Source organism: Geotrypetes seraphini, chromosome 6 (assembly GCF_902459505.1).
Source record: "Geotrypetes seraphini chromosome 6, aGeoSer1.1, whole genome shotgun sequence".
Taxonomy (NCBI): domain Eukaryota; kingdom Metazoa; phylum Chordata; class Amphibia; order Gymnophiona; family Dermophiidae; genus Geotrypetes; species Geotrypetes seraphini.
The window spans coordinates 251,655,743-251,675,042 of record NC_047089.1 but is presented as its reverse complement, the minus strand read 5'-3'; the positions used below and the strand labels follow the sequence as shown (position 1 = coordinate 251,675,042).

Below are 19,300 nucleotides of genomic sequence, written 5' to 3'. Positions count from 1 at the left end.
GTCAGACTCTAAACTACAGTTTTACTTCAAAAAAAAAAGGCAGAATACAGTACTTTATGAGAAAACAATAATTTTCAGAACTGAGTGCCCCATTTGTTGTTCATCCCCCACAAAATCATGGATTCCAATACACAAAATAGTTTTCTGTTTCATCACCACTCTGTAATCCACACAGGAATAATAGCATGCTCTTACCTGTATGTTCTGGTTCTCTTCTGTAGGACCCAATTTGCAAAATCCTGATGGGAGGTCAACTACAATTTCTGGCGGTGAGATATTTACCATCTGGCGTGAGGCTTTGAGAAGAAAAGCATACACATTATAATCCAGGAAGCTTTACAGAGCAATCACTATGATAAACTTTTAAGGGAGCAATTTGCAAAGGGATTTCTGAGGATGAACGAGTCTTTACTTATAAAAAGAGCACCTCTGCAAATTGCTTTGGGCTCTCTGTGGGCAACAGAGAGCACAGACTTTTTCCAACAGTGTGAATACTTTTCTCCGAGGGGAGATGAGTACATGCTGACCCAGATATGCAGGGATTTTATCTCTCAATTCTCAAAACTGCTTAAGAACATAAGTATAGCCTTACTGGGACAGACCGAAGGTTCATCAAGCCCGGTATCCTGTTCTCACAGTGGCCAATCCAGGTCCCAAGTACCTGGCAGAACCCCAAAGAGTAGCCACATTCCAGTGCTGAGATTGTGATGTCATAATGCCTCATTCCACCAATGCCTAAGAGCCAACCTCAGCAGTGATGTCACAATGGCTTAACTGTCCTATACTTGGCTCACATAAGAACTTAATAGCTGACATACTGGGACAGACCGAAGGTCCATCAAGCCCAGTATCCTGTTTTCAACAATAGCCAACCCAGGTCCCAAGTACCAGGCAGGACCCCCAAAGATTAGCAACATTCCAGAGCTGAGATTGTGATGTCATAATGCCTCATTCCACCAATGCCTACGAGCCAACCTCATCAGTGATGTCACAATGGCTCGATTGTCCTATACTAGGTTCTCATAAGAACATAAGAATTACCACACTGGGACAGACCGAAGAGCCATTAAACCCAGTATCCTGTGGCCAACCCAGGTCCCAAGTACCTGGCAAAATCACAAAAACAGATTTTATGCTGCTTATCCTAGGAATAAGCAGTGGATTTCCCCAATTTCATCAGTACATAGATATTGCACCAAACCTTTGGCCGCTGGACTTATGTGGGAGTGTGTGGCACAGTGGTTAGAGCTACAGCCTCAGCACCCTGAGGTTGTAAGTTCAAATCCCATGCTGATCCCTGTGACCCCGGGCAAGTCACTTAATCCCCCATTGCTCTAGATACATTTAGATAAGAGCCCATCAGGACAGATAGGGAAAAATGCTTGAGTACCTGAATGTATACCATTTAGGTTATAAGTGGTATACAGTATATATACTAAAAATAAAATTAATAAAAAAAATAAATGCTTGCTGAAACCAGCTATAAATGCTGGTGCCCCAGTTAGGTGCTCTTAGGCCAAATTGTGTGCACAATTTTTGGGAATTACCCCGACACCCTCTGGCCATGGCCCCTTTTCATGGCCATGGCCCCTTTTTAGATACATGTTAGAAAAGTTGGGCATTGATCCTTATAGAATTGTGCATGCAACGTCTAATCAAAGCCAATTAACTGCAGTAACTATGAGCAAAGGCTAAAGCGGTTAGGGATCTTCAGCTTGGAGAAAAGACAGCTCAGGGCTGATATGATAGAGGTCTGTATAATAATGAGTGGAGTGGAAAGGGAAGATGCGAATCACTTGTTTACTCTTTCCAAAGATACTAGGACTAGAGGACATGTGATGAAGCTACTAAGTAGAAGATTTAAAACAAAACGGAGAAAATATTTCTTCACACAATGTGTAATTAAAGTCTGGAATTCGTTGCCGGAGAATGTGGTGAAAATCAGTTAGTTTAGCGGGGTTTAAAAAAAAGGTCTGGACAATTTCCTAAAAGAGAAATCCATAGGCCATCATTGAGATGGACTTGGGGAAATCCACTGCTTATTCCTAGGATAAGCAGCATAGAATCTGTTTTACTCTTTGGGAATTGGACGTGGGTTGGCCATTGTTTGAAACAGGATACTGGGCTTGATGCACCTTCGGTCTGCCTAATATAGCAATTGTTATGTTCTTATGTGAGCCAAGTATAGGACAATCAAGCCATTATGACATCACTGATGAGGTTGGCTCTTAGGCATTGGTGGAATGAGGCATTATGACATCACAATCTCATCTCTGGAATGTTGCTGCTCTTTGGGTTTCTGCCAGGTACTTGGGACCTGGGTTGGCCATTGCTGGAAACGGGATACTGGGCTTGATGGACCTTCGGTCTGACCCAGTAGGGCAGCTCTTATGTTCTTTTGTTAGCACTCAATGATTGCTATGAGGGCTCATTAATCAATTATGGGCACATTTTTAGCTTAATTCAATAAATGGTGCCTAGTCAAATCCTACACACAATGCCAAATTAATTAATTGACTTTAATTGGCATTTTAATTGAGAATGCCATAAAAAGTGAATTAAAAAATATTATTTTAATATTAATTGAATTTGCGAACAGAATTCAGCGCAGTGTCTCAGAATGCCTACTTGAAAAGTGGGCGTGGTTAGGGACAGAGAACAGGGGTGGAATGACTTAAGCGTCTTTAGCCGTCTGTGGTAATGGGTCACGTGCTAATTCTACAGATCAGCTACCTAAGTGCTTCAAAAACAGATATGTTTTTAGATGGCTCCTAAATTCCCCATATCAGTGAGCAGAAGCAATCGTTCTCAATCTTTGCCCCATAATTCTGCCTGATATAAAAAAAAGATATTGATGATGTTAAGTTGACATCCTCTAACCGGCAGGAGCAAAGGAACATCACTCTTGCCGCGATTCACTGCTGGACCACCAGGAATACTAAAGGTATGTGGGGGAGGCGGGAGGGAGATGAGGATTTTTAGAATCGGCTGGGACACAACCTCTATTCCTCCTTTGAAGGTTATCTCGGTTTATATTCGGGAACTATACTGTTTTAGAAACATAAATACAAGTATATCATCATCATCTTTTACTCCTGAGAGCGAGTAACAGGGAAGGGATCTTTCCACAAGGATTTGCTAGTATTGGTCACTACAGTATAATCTCGTTATTACGTCTTCAAGGGACCTGGAGAAACGGACCGTTATATCCAGAGTCTGTTATATCCAGAGTTGCATTTTTTAAAAACTTTATTTAGGTCAACTTGAAACAGCATTCAATCAATGAATAACAGTCCCTGCACAAGCATATCAGCAACATCAAGAAGAAAACTCAGCAAACATTGGTACGGCACGAAACGATTGCAAAACCAGAACACTAAAAGATATTTTAAAGCATTATGTCGTACTGTACTGGAAAGAAAAATACTCTGTCATTTTCTTCTGGGCTGCATTTGGATACTTTATCACCGGTACGCCATGCGCCTTGTAGGCGGAGCCTGCATGTCCTTTATAGACGAACAAAACTACAGCTAAAAGCAGCTCTGGAGACCAAATTGTTTCTCTGTTATATGCAAAAGTCCGTTCTATGCAGTGATTTTCTGCATGTTCATAAAGGCAAAAGGCCGGGACCAGCGGACCTCGTCCACTATAAACGATATTCCATTATAAGCGAGTCCGTTATAACGAGATTATACTGTATGCTGGTCTCAGTGGAACCAGTGGATCCAGAGCAGCACTTCCTATACTCTTATCCACAGGAAATGAATCACTTTCCCCTTATTTGTTTAGATGTTCTGAAAACTACAACGAGAGAAATTCTCTCTTTCCTCCTTCGCATCTCTAAATATGCAACAAAAAGCTACATGTGATTTAGAAAGAATTTTATCCATACTCTGTCTTCATTGTATATACCGGTTGCATTGATGCTAAGGGACAGGACGCCATTTGTCGACATCTCCGAAACAACAGAACTGATCAACTTATCTGAAAGGGCTGACATTACAGGAGCAGGAATGTTAGCAGAGGATACGGTGCTGCAGGCACCATTGATGTAGATTGGAAAAGTCAACTCATATGCCGCCACCTGCAGGACAGAAAAAAAAGCTCATGGTAACCTCAAAAGGAAGAGCAAGCTTGTATTAATTACTACTAATTCAGCAGTCTTTGAAAATGAATCCAGAGATAATTATTTGCACTTGAATGCTATCATTTAACAATCATTAACTGAACATTTGATTTATATCAATTTCTTTTAATTAACTAAAGATTTATTACACAATTATAATGATTCTTGCATAGACAGTTGCATTTAATTATAAATCAAAGCTTTGCTGAGGGGGTTTTGGTTGCTTTTTGTTTTTTTAATGAGCAAAAAAGTAGCGACTACCTCTGTGGCATGGAAACAAGTGCAGAGAGCTGGCATGCTAAGAGGCTCGTCCTCAAAAAAGAAATCCAAAGCCTTCCAATTTGCTGTTTTCAAAACCCATTTTGTAGATGGATTTCGATGGTGGTTATCTGCAGTACGTCTAAATCGAAAGGGGATATGTTGGAGGCAGGCTTTGGGCAGGCTTTTGATTTGGACGTTTTTCTGCAATAATCCAACATGTTAGAAAACTTCCAGGCACAATTTGGACGTTTGGGGCTAAGCCTGTTTTAAAAATGAATAAGTGCCAAAAAGGTGACCACTGAAGAGATGAAGGCATGACACCTCCCCCCCCTGCACACTCTCCCCAGTGGTCAATGAACCTCTCCAACCCCCCCAACGATGTGAATCAAACAGTACATACCTGCCTGTATGACAGTTCAGATATTATGGCCTGTCCTAGTAGAACAGGGGTGTCAATGTCCCTCCTCGAGGGCCGCAATCCAGTCGGGTTTTCAGGATTTCCCCAATGAATATGCATGAGATCTATTAGCATACATAGAAAGTAGTGCATGCAAATAGATCTCAATAATCGCTTTATTTATTAACATTTATTCAATCCGCTTCCACCTTTCTAGTGGTAGATTAATATTGCAAATAGATCTCATGCATATTCATTGGGGAAACCCTGAAAACCCGACTGGATTGCAGCCCTCGAGGAGGGACTTTGACACCCCTGTAGTAGAGCAACAAGCAGGTTCCTGGAGTAGCCTAGTGGGTGGAGTGGTCAACCATAGAGTGAGATATAGGCCTGAGCCCCTACCTCTATAGAAACACAGAAACATAGAAATAGACGGCAGGTAAATAAGGGCCACGGCCCATCTAGTCTGCCCACCCCAATGACCCTCCCCTACCTTTCTCTGTGAAGAGATCCCACGTGATGATCCCATTTTGTCTTAAAATCAGGCACGCTGCTGGCCTCGATCACCTGAAGTGGAATAGTCTTCCACTTCAGGTGATCGAGGCCAGCAGTGTGCCTGATTTTAAGGCCAAATGAGATAGACATGTGGGATCTATTCACAGAGAAAGGTAGGGGAGGGTCATTGGGGTGGGCAGACTAGATGGGCCGTGGTCCTTATTTATCTGCCGTCTATTTTATGTTTCTATGTTTCTATAGAGGTAGGGGCTCAGGCTTATATCTCACTCTAACTACTACACTGATGGTGGAATATATGAGCCTTCCAAAACCCACCCAAATTCCATGGTATCTACATATAGGTGACACCTACAGGCATAAGGGCTATTAGTGTGGTGTACAGTTGGGTCCAGTGAGTTTTGGAAGGCTCACCATACAATGTAGGGGGGTTATGGTGAGGTGTGAAGTGCTCCATTGCTTGGAATGGCTGAGTGGCCGGTCTACTAAAAATGCTGGCCCCCCTCCTATATCCCAATGGCTTGGTTTGTACATTTTTTTTCTTTTGGATGTGTTTTTTTTATTTTTCAAAAAGATAGGCGCGCTGAGAACAAGTACATCTGAGAAACGACTGTTTTTTTAAAGAAAAAGATAGACATTTTCTGTTTCAAAAATGGTCAAGTTCATGACTGAATTTTTGTGCATGTTCCAAACGTGGATTTGAACATCCTACTGAAAACGCCCTTCTAAATATATTTGCCCTCACACTTTAGCTGAATGTGAAACACCGTTTCAAAGATGAAAACCGAGTCAACCTTAATTTTGTATCCACCATAAATCTGAAGGATTATACCAAGCCTTCTCATCTCAAGAATGTGCTTTTCTGTATTTAAAAGAAATCTCCATATTACCTCTTTTCTACAAATTAAAGACAGTCATCTCAGTAAGATCTCCACATTTTTTACAAAACAGACGTCTTTCCATTACAACCTGTACCTGGGAAAATGTGGTAACATGACTGATAAGCAACTGGTGTTGTAGAGAGTAGGCCATTTCATAATACTATATTGCACCATTATAAATATATAATCAATAAAACTATGAGAAAATGATTAGCCTGTTTCTAGAGCGTTATCAGACGTGCCCAGCACTGTACAGAGTCACAAAGGAGACAGGGGTCTAAAACAGGGATGTACAAGCTCGGTCCTCGACAACATCTCTAATAAATGTGCAGGGCACATACCTTCTTTGTATTCAAATTTATTTAATGCATGTTCATCATAGATACAAAAAAACAGTAGATCAGAATAGAGGCCCAAAACGCCAATACAAAATCATAAATACTTAAATAACTAATGTGAGGAATAAATTTGCATTGGCGTTTTGGACCTCTATTCTGATCTACTGGGGGGGGGGTTGTATCCTGGATTTTGGATATTCATTATAGATACCCTGAAAACTGTACTTATTAGCAGCCATAGAGGAATGAACTTGTGAACCCCTGCTCTAAGGGCCTGATCCTATGCAGAATCGCGTCTGCCCTAACAAACATACACCTAAACACCCTCCCCCTCTGATTCTCTAACCAGCACCTATGTCACCTGCACCGATTAGAGAATCACGCCTTAGCCTGATCACAAAGATAGGTGGTTCAGCCACCTATCTTTGCTGAGGGATCCCTTGCCATCAGCTGATCACAGCAAGGGCATCCCTTATCAGCTGAGCTGACAGGACTCCCTGAAGCTGCACTTTGGAGAGTCCTGCTTGCTCTGCTGATCGGGGGGAAAATTCCCCTGCCGCAATCATCTGAGCTGGCTATGTCAGAGGTTTCCCCACCCCCCAACACGTAACCCCAAAATCGGCAGGAGGGATGCAAACTCCCTCCTGCTGCCGGCCCCCCTGAAGCCTGAACAACCCCCATCACGAGTGGCAGGAAGGATGCCCACTCCCTCCTGATGCTGACTCTTTCGATCCCCTGAACCCCTCCCAACGGCCGATACCTCTCCAAACCACAAGACTCCATCCCAGCACTCCTAAGCCCACCCTGACACCCCACACCACCCCATACCTTTCTGAAGGAAGACCAGCTGCAGGGATGTCTACTCTTCAAAAAGGTGGGTCTTCCCCTTCCCAGTGCATCCTGAGATGCACTGGGGAGAGACCTAAGGATCTGATTGGTCCAGGTGCCTAAGGTCCCTCCTATGGAAGAAGCCTTTGGCATCTGAGCCAATCAGGGCCTGAGGCCCCTCCCCGGTGCATTCCAGGATGCACTGGGAAGGGGAAGGCCTGCCATTTTGAAGAGGCGGGCCTGCCAGCCAGAGGGAATAGACATCCCTACGGCCAGCCTTTCTTCAGAAAGTTATGGGAGGGTGGGGGGGTTTCGGGATGGGCTTATGGGTGCCGGGATAGGGGTCTTGAGGTTAGGAGGGTGCCGAGTGGAGTCTTGAGGTTTAGGGGTGTCAACAGTTGGGGGGTTCAGGGAATCAAATGGGCTGGCGGCAGGAGAGATTGGGCATCTCTCCTGCCAATCATGATGGGGGGAAGCCAGGGCTTCGGGGGGGGGCAGTGTCAGGAGTGAGTGGGCATCCCTCCTGCTAATCGTGATGTAGGGTGTTGGAGGTAGGGGGAGGGGCTGGTGGCAGAAGAGAGTGGGCATCCCTCTTTTGTATGTTATCTGTCTCAGCACCCAGAGGATACGGGATCAAATTCCAGGGCTGCTCCTCATGACCCTGGGCAAGTCACTTAATCCTCCATTGCCCCAGGTACAAAATAAGTACCTGGATATGTGTGTGTGAAGGGGGGGTTCCAAAATATGTACACGAAGAGATTGGAGAGGAGGAACAGGGAAAATAAATATTTGAAAGGTATTAATTTCCAGAGAAAGAAAAATGGTAAAACTAGAGGGCATGAATTGAGATTGTGGGGTTGCAGATTTAGGAGTAATGTAAGGAAATTCTTTTTCACGGAAAAGGTGGTGGATGCCTGGAATGCCCTCCCAAGGGAGGTGGTAGAGATGAAAACGGTGACAGAATTCAAAAAAGCGTGGGATGAACACAGAGGATCTCTGGCAATCCTGCACAGTCTGTCTTTCGTATGGTGATTTGGTTTAGGATGAGCTTTGATAGAAGCTCCAGTGGCAGGAGTGGGCTTCAGGGACAACTAAAGCAGTGGGAACCTAAAAACAGTATTTATTTATTTTATTTATTTATTCAATTTTGTATATTGTTCTCTCAGGGGAGCTCAGAACGGTTTATATGAATTTATTCAGGTACTCAAGCATTTTCCCTGTCTGTCCTGGTGGGCTCACAATCTATCTAATGTACCTAGGGCAAGGGGGGGGGATTAAGTGACTTGCCCAGGGTCACAAGGAGTAGCGTGGGATTTGAACCCACAACCTCAGGGTGCTGAGGCTGTAGCTTCGACCACTGCACCACACTCTCAGGTCAATTGCCCAAAAATCCTCTATAATAAAACCCTAAGCGTACATGCACACTTAGGAGGCCGTGATCCTTACCGCCGTGATGTGTGCTTCCGTGGCCGCATTCCATTTGTGGCGCATATACCGGCTTGGGGCGCTTGCAGTGGATTGAGCGGCATTTGACTGCAAGGTGTCCCATGCTGGTAAGAAGTGGAGGGGGAGAGGGAAAGGGGGCTGCTTTGTGGGGAGGGGTGTGCTGAGGGCTGCCCAGGCAAGTGGATGCTGGACAGGGGGAGCAGGGAAAGGAGAAAGGGTACTACTGGACAGGGGGGAGCAGTGAAGGGGTGCTGCTGGACAGGGGGAGGTAAAACGAAGAGAGAAGGGCTGCTGCTAGACAGGGGGAGCAGGGAAAGGGTGCTGCTGGACAGGGGAGGAGGTAAAACGAAGGAAGAAGGGCTGCTGCTAGACAGGGGAGAGCAGGCAAGGGGTGGTGGTGGACAGCCGAGGAAAGAGAGAGACAGAAAGAAAGAAAGACAGACACACACATCTACTCTAACACCTGTTAATGTAACGGGCTTTAAGACTAGTATTAAAGAAAAGACAAGTTAACCATGAGTATACTGTATAATGAGTGTGACTATTGGGCAGAGTGGATGGGTCGTTCAGGTCTTTAATCTGCCATCATTTACTATATTACTATGTTAGCATTCGAAAGGAATTGTCTCTGAGTAAGTCGATATTATTTTACTCTGTGGGATAGACGAGAGCGTGAAGGTCACCGCCACTACCGTGATCTTTGAAAAAGTTCTAGCTGCTGAGCTCAGGCTGAAAGGAATTGACAAAAATAAATTTTTGTTTGGTTTTCCTATCGTAAACTCTCCTAACACTGTGCAGAGCATTAAAGAAATGAAAGGTTTGTTTGGCACCTGCAATTTCAACTTAATCTGTGAAACGAGGCAGATGAAAGCCTGGTCTCTCAAAAGCATATTGTGGAGCACATACAAGTTTTAACAAGTTTTTATCATAATGAGAATCGCTGTTATTACCGGAGCATGCCTTGGTTCTCTTCAGCGGTGGAAAGAATGCTTCTTAAAAAAAAAACCTGTTGAATATTCGGAGAGATTTTAAATTATACCATTTTTTTTTTTCAGGAGGCTGAGAGGAAATGAAATATGCTTCTAAGAGAGAGCAGACAGGCTGAGAAATGATCTAAGGAAGCTTCAGGAGGGCTCATGCAAGGAGGGAGCAATTCTATAACATCACAGACGCTAACTTTAACACACTCATCAATAATAATAAGACCGTTAGTAGCTTCGTCAGCCGCAAACCTGAAGTCATAATGCCACTCTACAGAACCATGGTGAATACTGTGTGCAATTCTGGAGGCCACATTACCGGAAAGATGTGCTTCGAGCTGAGTCGGTCCAGCGGATGGCCACTAGGATGGTCGCCGGACTCAAGGGTCTCTCATATGAAGAAAGACTGGGCAAACTGCAGCTCTATACCCTAGAGGAGCGCAGGGAAAGGGGTGACATGATTGAGACATTTAAGTACGTCACTGGTCGTGTCGAGGTGGAAAACGATATATTCTTTCCCAAGGGACCCTCGGTCACAAGGGGGCACCCGCTCCAACTCAGAGGAGGGAAATTTAGTGGCGACACCAGGAAGTATTTCTTCACAGAAAGGGTGATAGATCACTGGAACAAACTTCCGATGCAGGTGATCAGGGCCACCAGTGTGCTCGACTTTAAGAATAAATGGGACATCCACGTGGGATCCCTACGACGGTCAAGGAACTAAGTCATTAGCACTCAGACTTAATAGGGTGGGTAAATGGAGTGGGCAGACTTGATGGGCTGTAGCCCTTTTCTGCCGTCATCTTTCTATGTTTCTATGTTTCTATGTATGCGCACTACGATAAACTCCGTGCCTCCATGCCTGCGTGCCTCTGCATGCGCAGTACACCGCCAAGCAGGGAAGCGTCTCAGCGCAGTGGCAGCAGTCCTGACCTGCCATCCCCCATTCCTTACCCAAAGATAAGAAACTACTTCACGGAGCAAGACTTCACCCAACTATTCTATGCCTTGGTCCTCATACGCCTGGATTACTGCAACGCTTTATTCAACGGTCTTACAGCAAAAAACACCAAATGACTACAGCAAGTTCAAAATGCAGCAATAAGACTACTGAAAAACCTACAAGCCCATGACCAGCACTGATATCGGTCCATTGGCTGCCCATAACCAAACGCTGCATTTTCAAAGGCCTAGTGTTGGTATATAAATTCCTCCAAAAACTTCTCAGACAAACTTCCTTTCTACACTCCAAAGAGAACACCTCTATACCTTGAGACAACTAAGACTAATCAGACCATACTTTCACCAACACCACTTTGCCTTAGTTGTACAGCTGATGATACTTCCACAACTTGACTACTGCAACTCCATCTACATGGGAATCAACACCACTCAGATTCACAAAATGCAACTCATCCAAAACACCGCTGTCAGACTAATCTTCAACCTGAGAAAATATGACTCGATTACAGCCTTTATCAGGCAACTGCACTGGCTACCCATCCCGTCACAAATAACTTTCAAAACTTCATGCATCATTCACCGTATACTTTACGGAAACTCCACGGCTCCTCTCATCCAGCTCTTCTCCAAGGCATGGTCTACTTCCCGCAGAACCCTCAACAGAATACTTCTAAATCTCCCTTCCACAAAAAATCTACAATACATGCGTGTTTTCCACTCCATGTTCACCTTTCTAGGCGTAAAAACTTGGAATGACCTTACTGAAATGACCAGGACAGAACCTAACCACACCAAATTCCAGAAGAAATTGAAAACTCATCTATTTGACAGCTAATCACTTGTATCCTCTTCTCCTCCTGTATCTTCCTGCCCTCCATTTTCCTCCCTACCCTCTTCTAACCCCTTCCTCTGTAATGTCGCCAAGGGCTTGTATAGGTATGTGCGACGCACAAATGGAAGAAATCAATAAACACTACGCTCCTAAGATGAAATACACCTACATACACCATCAGGACACCTCCTTCAACGCAAGAAAGCCTGGAAACAATCCTATTCCCATTTCTTACCAAACCTCCTCAAATCAGAGCCCTTAAAGAACTTCTTAACCCTTCGCCAGCATCAGTAAGTGGTCCTATATGAAGATATATTGCAACACACTGTATGTAAACCCTATATAACACCGTGAATGTAAACTGTAACCCGTTCTGAGCTCTTGGGGAGGGTGGGATATAAATCTAAATAAATAAATTATTTCTAGAGCGTTACCAGAAGTACACGGCGCTGTACAGAGTCATGAAGGAGACAGACCATGCTCGAAAGAGCTTACAATCTAAGCCGACATGACAGATAAACAGGGGTGGGGATACAGTTAGGGGGGATGGTTAATCTGCTGGTTAGGATGGTGAGCAGTGGGCAGTAAGGTTATGGATTGAAGGCTATATCAAAAAGGTGGGTTTTCAATCTACTTTTAAACAAGTTCTTTTTTTTTTTTTGTAAATAAATCTTTAATAAATAACTGTTTTTACACCTAAGCAGCACCAAGACCAGCCGCCACTATCGAGAGCTTTTGTCCCAATCCAGCCAGACGTGTATGCTCTTCACCATACAATTTGTTGGAGAGATCAATCTGCCTGCTTTTAAATATCAGCAACATTGGGAAAACAACTGCTTTTACACCTAAGCAGCAGCGGGTCCATCCGCAACCACCAAGAACCCACAGACCCGAACCTGCCAGGAATGTGAGATCCGCCCACCCTACAATCCGATAAGAAGATCAACTGTTTTTACACCTAAGCAGCAATAGGACCAGCCGCCACTACCGGGAACCCTTTGCCACGATCCAGCCAGACATATAAGATCTTCCCCCAGCATTCCATTGGATAGATCAATCTACCTGCTTTTAAATATCAGCAGCAGTGGGAGAACAACTGCTTTTACACCTAAGCAGCATTGGGACCAACCGCAACTACCAAGAGCCCATAGACCAGATCATGACAGGAGTGTGAGCTCCACACCTCCTGCAGTCCGCTAGGAAGATCAACTGCTTTAACACCTAAGTAGCAGCAAGACCAGCTGCCTATAATAGGAGCCCTTGCCCCGATCCAGCCAGGCATGTGAGCTCCTCCCCCTATATCCCGTTTAAGAGATCAATCTACCTGCTTTAAATATCAGCAGCAGTAGAAAAACAACTGCTTTTACATACAAGCAGCAGCGAGACCTACCACAACCACCAAGAGCCCACAGACCCGATCCTGCCAGGAGTGTGAACTCCTCCCCCTGCAGTCCATTGGAGAGATCAATCTGCCTGCTTTTAAATAACAGCAGCAGTGGAGATCAACTGCTTTTACACCTAAGCAGCAACGAGACCAGCCACAACCACCGAGAGCACACAGACCCGATCCTACCAAGAGTGTGAACTCTTCCCCCCATGCAATCCGCTAAGAAGATCGACTGTCGGCTCCAGGCGGCTTTCCCGCAGAGGAGAGAATCCTGCATTCACCGTGGGCCTCATCTGGGGCAGCCTCCTTGGAGCGGCTGGGGCACGGGCAGTGTGTCTGGGAGGGAATGCATGGATGGGAGAACATCTCAGGGGAGGAGACATAGGCATCCTGGGACTGTCGGCCAAGTCTCTTCCCTGAAGAAGCCCTTTCTGGAAACATCAATCGCTCCTCCTAAACTTACTTGCTCCACTTCATCACTTCATCATGCTTCTATTCCTTTCTCTCCTCTCTTCTACCTTCCAAAGTATTTAGATCAATGCTGTCTTGTTAAAATGTTTATTTTATTTTTATTTTTCCTCTAACTCTACTTTTCACTTCTCTATTACCCTCCAGGTACTTTAGTTAGATTGTGAGCCTTCGGGACAGTAAGGGAATTTTTCAAGTACCTTTCTTATTTCTAATCTTAATGTATATTTTCTGTAAACCGCTTAGAACCTAACGGATGTAGCGGTATATAAGAAATAAATTACATTACATTACATTTATTCATTTTCATATCTTTCAACAATATTCAATCAAAAATTCATACAAATCACTTGACATTCTCAATCATTATTGTCAAAATCATATAAAAGAACCCCCCTCCCCATCCCATCCATTAGAAATATACTAATTAAAACATATATCATACATCCCCACCCCCCACTGAATATAATCTTATGTAATAAAAAGGTGCCTAAGGTGTCTGATTATTAGAATATGTAATCAATGGCTCCCATATTTTTTAAAAATTATCATAATTTCCTTGCTGTAAATATGGCAAACTGAATTCCACCAAAAGTTCATTTACAAAAGTTGGATAGCTCTAGGTCTAATAGGTGCTGGCATTGTAATTTAGATATTGGGACTTTAGATCATATAATAATAATAATAATTTTATTTCTTATATACCGCCAAAGCCATAGTAGGTCGAGGCGGTTTACAACGAAGAAGGACTGGACAATCAGCGAAAATGGTACAATGGTACAATCAGAGAAAATAGGTACGAACAGAGAAAATAGGAACAATCAGCGAAACAATCAGCGAAAATGGTACAATGGTACAATCAGAGCAAAATGGTACAGTGAAGAAGGTCAAGACAATCTGCGTAAAGGATCAATCCAAGAATGTAGGTCTAACAAAGGGGTACAGTGGAAGTGGGCATGTAGGTAAAAAAAAAAACAAGGGGTGCAAACAGCAGGTGAAGGTGTGGTTTAATGGGAAGTGATGGGAAGAAGGGGCCACGGGTAGGGCATAGGGGTCTTAGGGTGTGAATCGGGTGAATAGATTAGTTTTTAGTAGTTTCCTGAAGTTTTTTCTGTCCCTTTATCAATGCCTTTTGGAAGTCAATTTGGTCCCAAATTAATTCACTGTTAGAAAATCATGTTGCCATATCTTATGATACTATTTTATTTGGAACATCTTTGAAATTAAAGAGTCAACTTTCAACACACAATAATAAACTTTTGCTAATACTGACTGGAGTTGCCATTCAGCATATTTCGGGGAATTGGAAGGATTATACTAAACTTAATTAAACAAGTTCTTTAGGAGGTGTATAAGGAGAGATGGATGAGAGAACAGATACTGCATGAACACACTTGGAGTTTGAACTGTATGCAGAGGTGGATAGGGAGCCAGTGGAGTGATCCGAGGAGGAGTAAGGCGAGTGCAGCAAAGTTTTGTACTGATTGCAGGGGGGAGAGGTGGTTCAGCAGGAAACCAGTTAGAAGTAGATTGCACTAGTCTAAACGTGAGGTTCCAAGAGTATGGACAAGGGTCCGGAAGGGGCAAATTTGGGTGATGTTGTAGAGATAGAAGCAACAGTCTTTAGCAGTCCGTTGGATGGGCGTCGAAAACGAGAGGGCAGAGTCGAAGACAACTCCAAGTGGAGCAGAGAAGACTGGAACGATAATAGTATTATTTACGGAGAGAGAGGAGCAGAGGGTTTAGGAGGAAAGAGGAGCAGCTCAGTCTTGGACATGTTTGTTTCAGCTGGCGGTGAAAACATATCTCTGGCATGAGGAGCTAACACCGAACCCAGCTCTATGGCTGCTGTTAGGACTCGCATTTAAACGTCAAGCTCCTCATTCTATGACCTTAGCGCCTAAATGGAAGCACCATTTAGAATACCAACACTTACAAGCAAGATATTCTATAACTTTAGTACGTAACTTTCTTAGGGCCTGAAGCCCTTTAAATCTCTAGAGGCTTCGGGGCTGCTTAGTGTGTAAATGCAAGTGGCTTTGCACAGGGAGAGGTAAATGCTGGCATATAAATACAGAGACTTACACTTGTATTCTATAAAGTAATATGGGCACCCAGGTGCCCTTGCAAAATCTGCTGTATTTCAGTGTTTTCAACCCAGTCTTCAGGAGCCAGCTGGATTTTCAGGCTATCCTCCATGAATATGCATAAGCTGTATTAGCATGCGTATCTCTCTCATGCATATTCACCGGGGGTATCCTAGCAGGCCAGGTGGTCCCTGAGGACTGAATTGAGCTGATTTAAAAAAAAAAAAAAGCCACGTATGTGACTTTCATAACCCATGTGTCATGCTTTAGTCTGTCATCTGATACTTCACCAGTACTCAACCACACTCCTCGAGCTCAGTCCTTCCCAAGGCTCTTCCACTAGAAACAGAATCTCTGTTCTCACCATATTTAAACAAAATGTATTAGCCAATAACCAATCCCAAATCTTTCCAGGATAGGCGTTTATTTTCCCATATGTAAGCTCTCTGGTTTTCCCTAGGGGCACCAGCACACATAAAAATCGAAATCAAATCTGAAAGTGGGCATAGATATTTATTAAATAAAAGGGGCGGCAGCATCCAACCTAGGGGAACCCAGAACCTCGCTGGCCCAGGATGGGAAGAACAATTTCCACTCTTAATTTTCTGTGTCCTTCCCATCAGGAAAGCTTTTAACCCCCAATCCCTAATTCCCACAGCTTCCATAGCAGCAAATCATTGGGTTTTCGCCAGGTACTTGTACCTGGATTGGCCACCGTGAAGATGGGCTACTGGGCTGATCCAGTAAGACGATTCATATGTTCTTAATATATTGAAATGAGTTTAAGGAACTAAAGTGTTGGGGGGGGGGGGGGGGAATTATCAACATGGGCTACCATGGGCATGGGTTATTTTACGGATGTTAGTAATTAGTTATTTTACTGATACGGTTATTAGTAATTAGGTCTAATTCAGTGGTCTCCAACTCAAATCCTTTGCAGGGTCACATTTTGGGATTTCTAGGTACTTGGAGGGCCTCAGAAAAAAATAGTTAATGTCTTATTAAAGAAATGACAATTTTGCATGAGGTAAAACTCTTTATAGTTTATAAATCTTTCTTTTTGGCTAAGTCTTAATAATAATATTGTCATTTATGGTTAAAAAGACATATGATTAAGAAACTGTTTGTGATTATGATAAACATACCGAGGGCCTCAAAATAGTACCTGGCAGGCCGCATGTGGCCCCCGGGCCGCGTGTTTGAGACCACTGGTCTAATTGCATAAAGCAGGATTTTTGTTTATTCATTATCCAGCAGCCTGGAAATACACACAGATTCATTATTTTTTTGATCATAATGAGTCGTTTATTAAAGACAAAAGGTAAAAAAAAACCAGCTGTACTCTGCTGAAGACGATGCAGAGCAACAAGGGAGGACCCAACACGGCGTCCTCAAGAGAACCAAAAGAACAATGAAGGACCGCCTTGGGTCCCCACCTGCCACCGCACGCCATCCACAACACAGCACCATCGCCACTATGAAGAAACGCAAACACGCGTCAACAATGTCACAGGACAGAATCAGAAAAATACAGCCAGACAAACCAGTTTATATCTTTCTTTCTTTCTTTTTTTTTTTTTTTTTAATTCAGTTTTGCATATTACAAAAGTGTACCAGAGAAAGTCATATGAACTTATAGATACACACTTGATTTTCCCATATGTAACACTTTAAGTACAACATATCCTTCTTATATTCATATTCTATAATATCTTATATCTTTCACACATTCATTATTAAACCATTTCTGGAAGAAACTTACTTCACTGGGGCTAAATACCAAGGCACAGGTCACGATTTTCTTCCCTTCTAAATCCACCAAATACTGGTCAGGATTCTGAGAATTACGCTGAACCTCTGGAGGCAAATTAGAATAAATGTCAGCTTTATTTTCAGTAACTCCAACTCACACTGAAACGCAACTAAACAGCAAGTTTGGGGAATAAAAGATTATGTCAAAGCAAAAACCAGGAGAAAATCCTCCACACACACAATCAAAACCAACAGACAACGGTGGAGGTTCGAGAACGAGGGTGTGCAATTATGCGGTGGCTCGACACGCACGTGCTTCGGCCAATGCGGCCGGCTTCAGGAGCCTTTTTAACTCACAATCACAATTTCTCATATAATTAAGAAACTGATGATCCAAAGTAACGCGGGAAATAAAACGTAGACGTACAGAAACTCACTGCACAGGCAGATTTTCCCTGTTGCTTTGAATCATAAGTTTCTTTAAAAGGCTCCTGAAGCCGGCCAAAACTCGTGCGTGTCGAGCCACCGCACAAGACTAAGGGGTCCTTTTACAAAGGTGCGGTAGCCGCCATGCTGCGCTAGTACCTAACGCCTCCATTGACGAGGCATTAGGATTTTAGGCTTCCACGGGGGTTAGCGCGTGATGAAATGTCCTTGATAAAAGGAGCCCTAAGGACCTGTTTTACAAAGTCGCGCGGTAACGGCCCCGAAGCCCATAGAGATTTAAAGGGCTTTGGGGCTGTTGCTGTAAAACAGGCTGTATGATTTGTTGAATAAAATTACACACCGTCGTTCTCCAACCTCCACCGTTGTCTGTTGGTTTTGGTTTTGGTTTTTTGGTTGTTTGTTTTTTTTTTAGATTTAACATTTTTTATTGATTTTTTTCATATAACAACAAGTGTGTCATAAAGATTCATACAATTACCTTAAGTATACACTTGATATCTCCATAACATATTGTACATACAACATATCGTATATAATCCTTACTATAATTTTAGACATCATATAAAATTTAATAATTTTATCAACTATTATTCAATTATGAATCCCTTTCCCTCCCCTTATTTTGTTAGTTGCACACAATATAACAACTATTATGATAATTTATTTATAATTTATGATAAAGAGAAATAAACCTACCCCCCCCCCCTCCTTTATCAAGTATCTTATTATGGGAAAAATTATATCAATCATTACAAAAATCTGTTAATGGTCCCCAAATCTTCTTAAACTTATCGATATATCCTTTTTGTGTTGCAAATGTACGCTCCATCTTATATATATGGCAAACTGAGTTCCACCAAAAATTATAGTTTAATCTGTCACAATTTTTCCAGTTATGTGTAATTTGTTGAACTGCTACTTCAGTTAATATAAATAAAACTTTGTTGTTATTTGACGAAATTTGACTCCGAGCTCTCATTGCAGTACCAAATAAAATCGTATCATATGTCAAGGCTACTGGATTTTCCAACATCCTATTTATTTGAGGCCAAATTGATTTCCAAAATAGTAATATGAATGGACAATAAAATAAAAGATGATCTAATGTCCCCGCTTCTAGATGACAGTGCCAGCATCTATTAGACTTAGAGCTATCAATTCTATGTAAACGAACAGGGGTCCAAAAGGCTCTATGGTTTTGAATAAAAGATAACTTACACTTCTCCCTCGTTATTCGCGGGGGATACGGGCAGAGCCAGACTGCGAATGGCGAAAAACCGCGATTATCCGGCTCTGACCCACCCCCAACTCCCTGCCGCCTTCCCGGCCTTACCTGGTGGTCTAGAGGGCTTTCGGGGCAGGAGCAATCTTCCTACGCTCCTGCCCCGTGCAGATCGCCATGAGGAAATGGCTGCTCTCGAGACTACGACGGGAACGCCCTACAGCCATTTCCTCATGGCGATCTGCATGGGGCAGGAGCATAGGAAGATCGCTCCTGCCCCGAAAGCCCGCTAGACCACCAGATAAGGCCGGGAAAGCGGCAGGGAGGTAAAAAATATGGGTTTTTTATTTTCCCTCTCCCCAGAAAAAAATC

General features: G+C 43.2%; 1 protein-coding gene across 2 annotated transcripts in view; it reads right to left on the bottom strand.

The window, feature by feature from the left end:
- The window catches only part of CFAP47 (cilia and flagella associated protein 47), a 1,062,207-nt gene that overhangs the window by 773,017 nt on the left and 269,890 nt on the right, over positions 1–19,300 (bottom strand). For both annotated transcript variants that reach the window (XM_033947561.1, XM_033947559.1), the window contains exons 21-23: positions 17,270–17,364; positions 3,913–4,084; positions 196–296 (exon numbers count right to left, since the gene is read on the bottom strand). In XM_033947561.1, the coding sequence (XP_033803452.1) occupies positions 196–296; positions 3,913–4,084; positions 17,270–17,364 (368 nt within the window). The remainder of the gene's footprint in view (positions 1–195; positions 297–3,912; positions 4,085–17,269; positions 17,365–19,300) is intronic.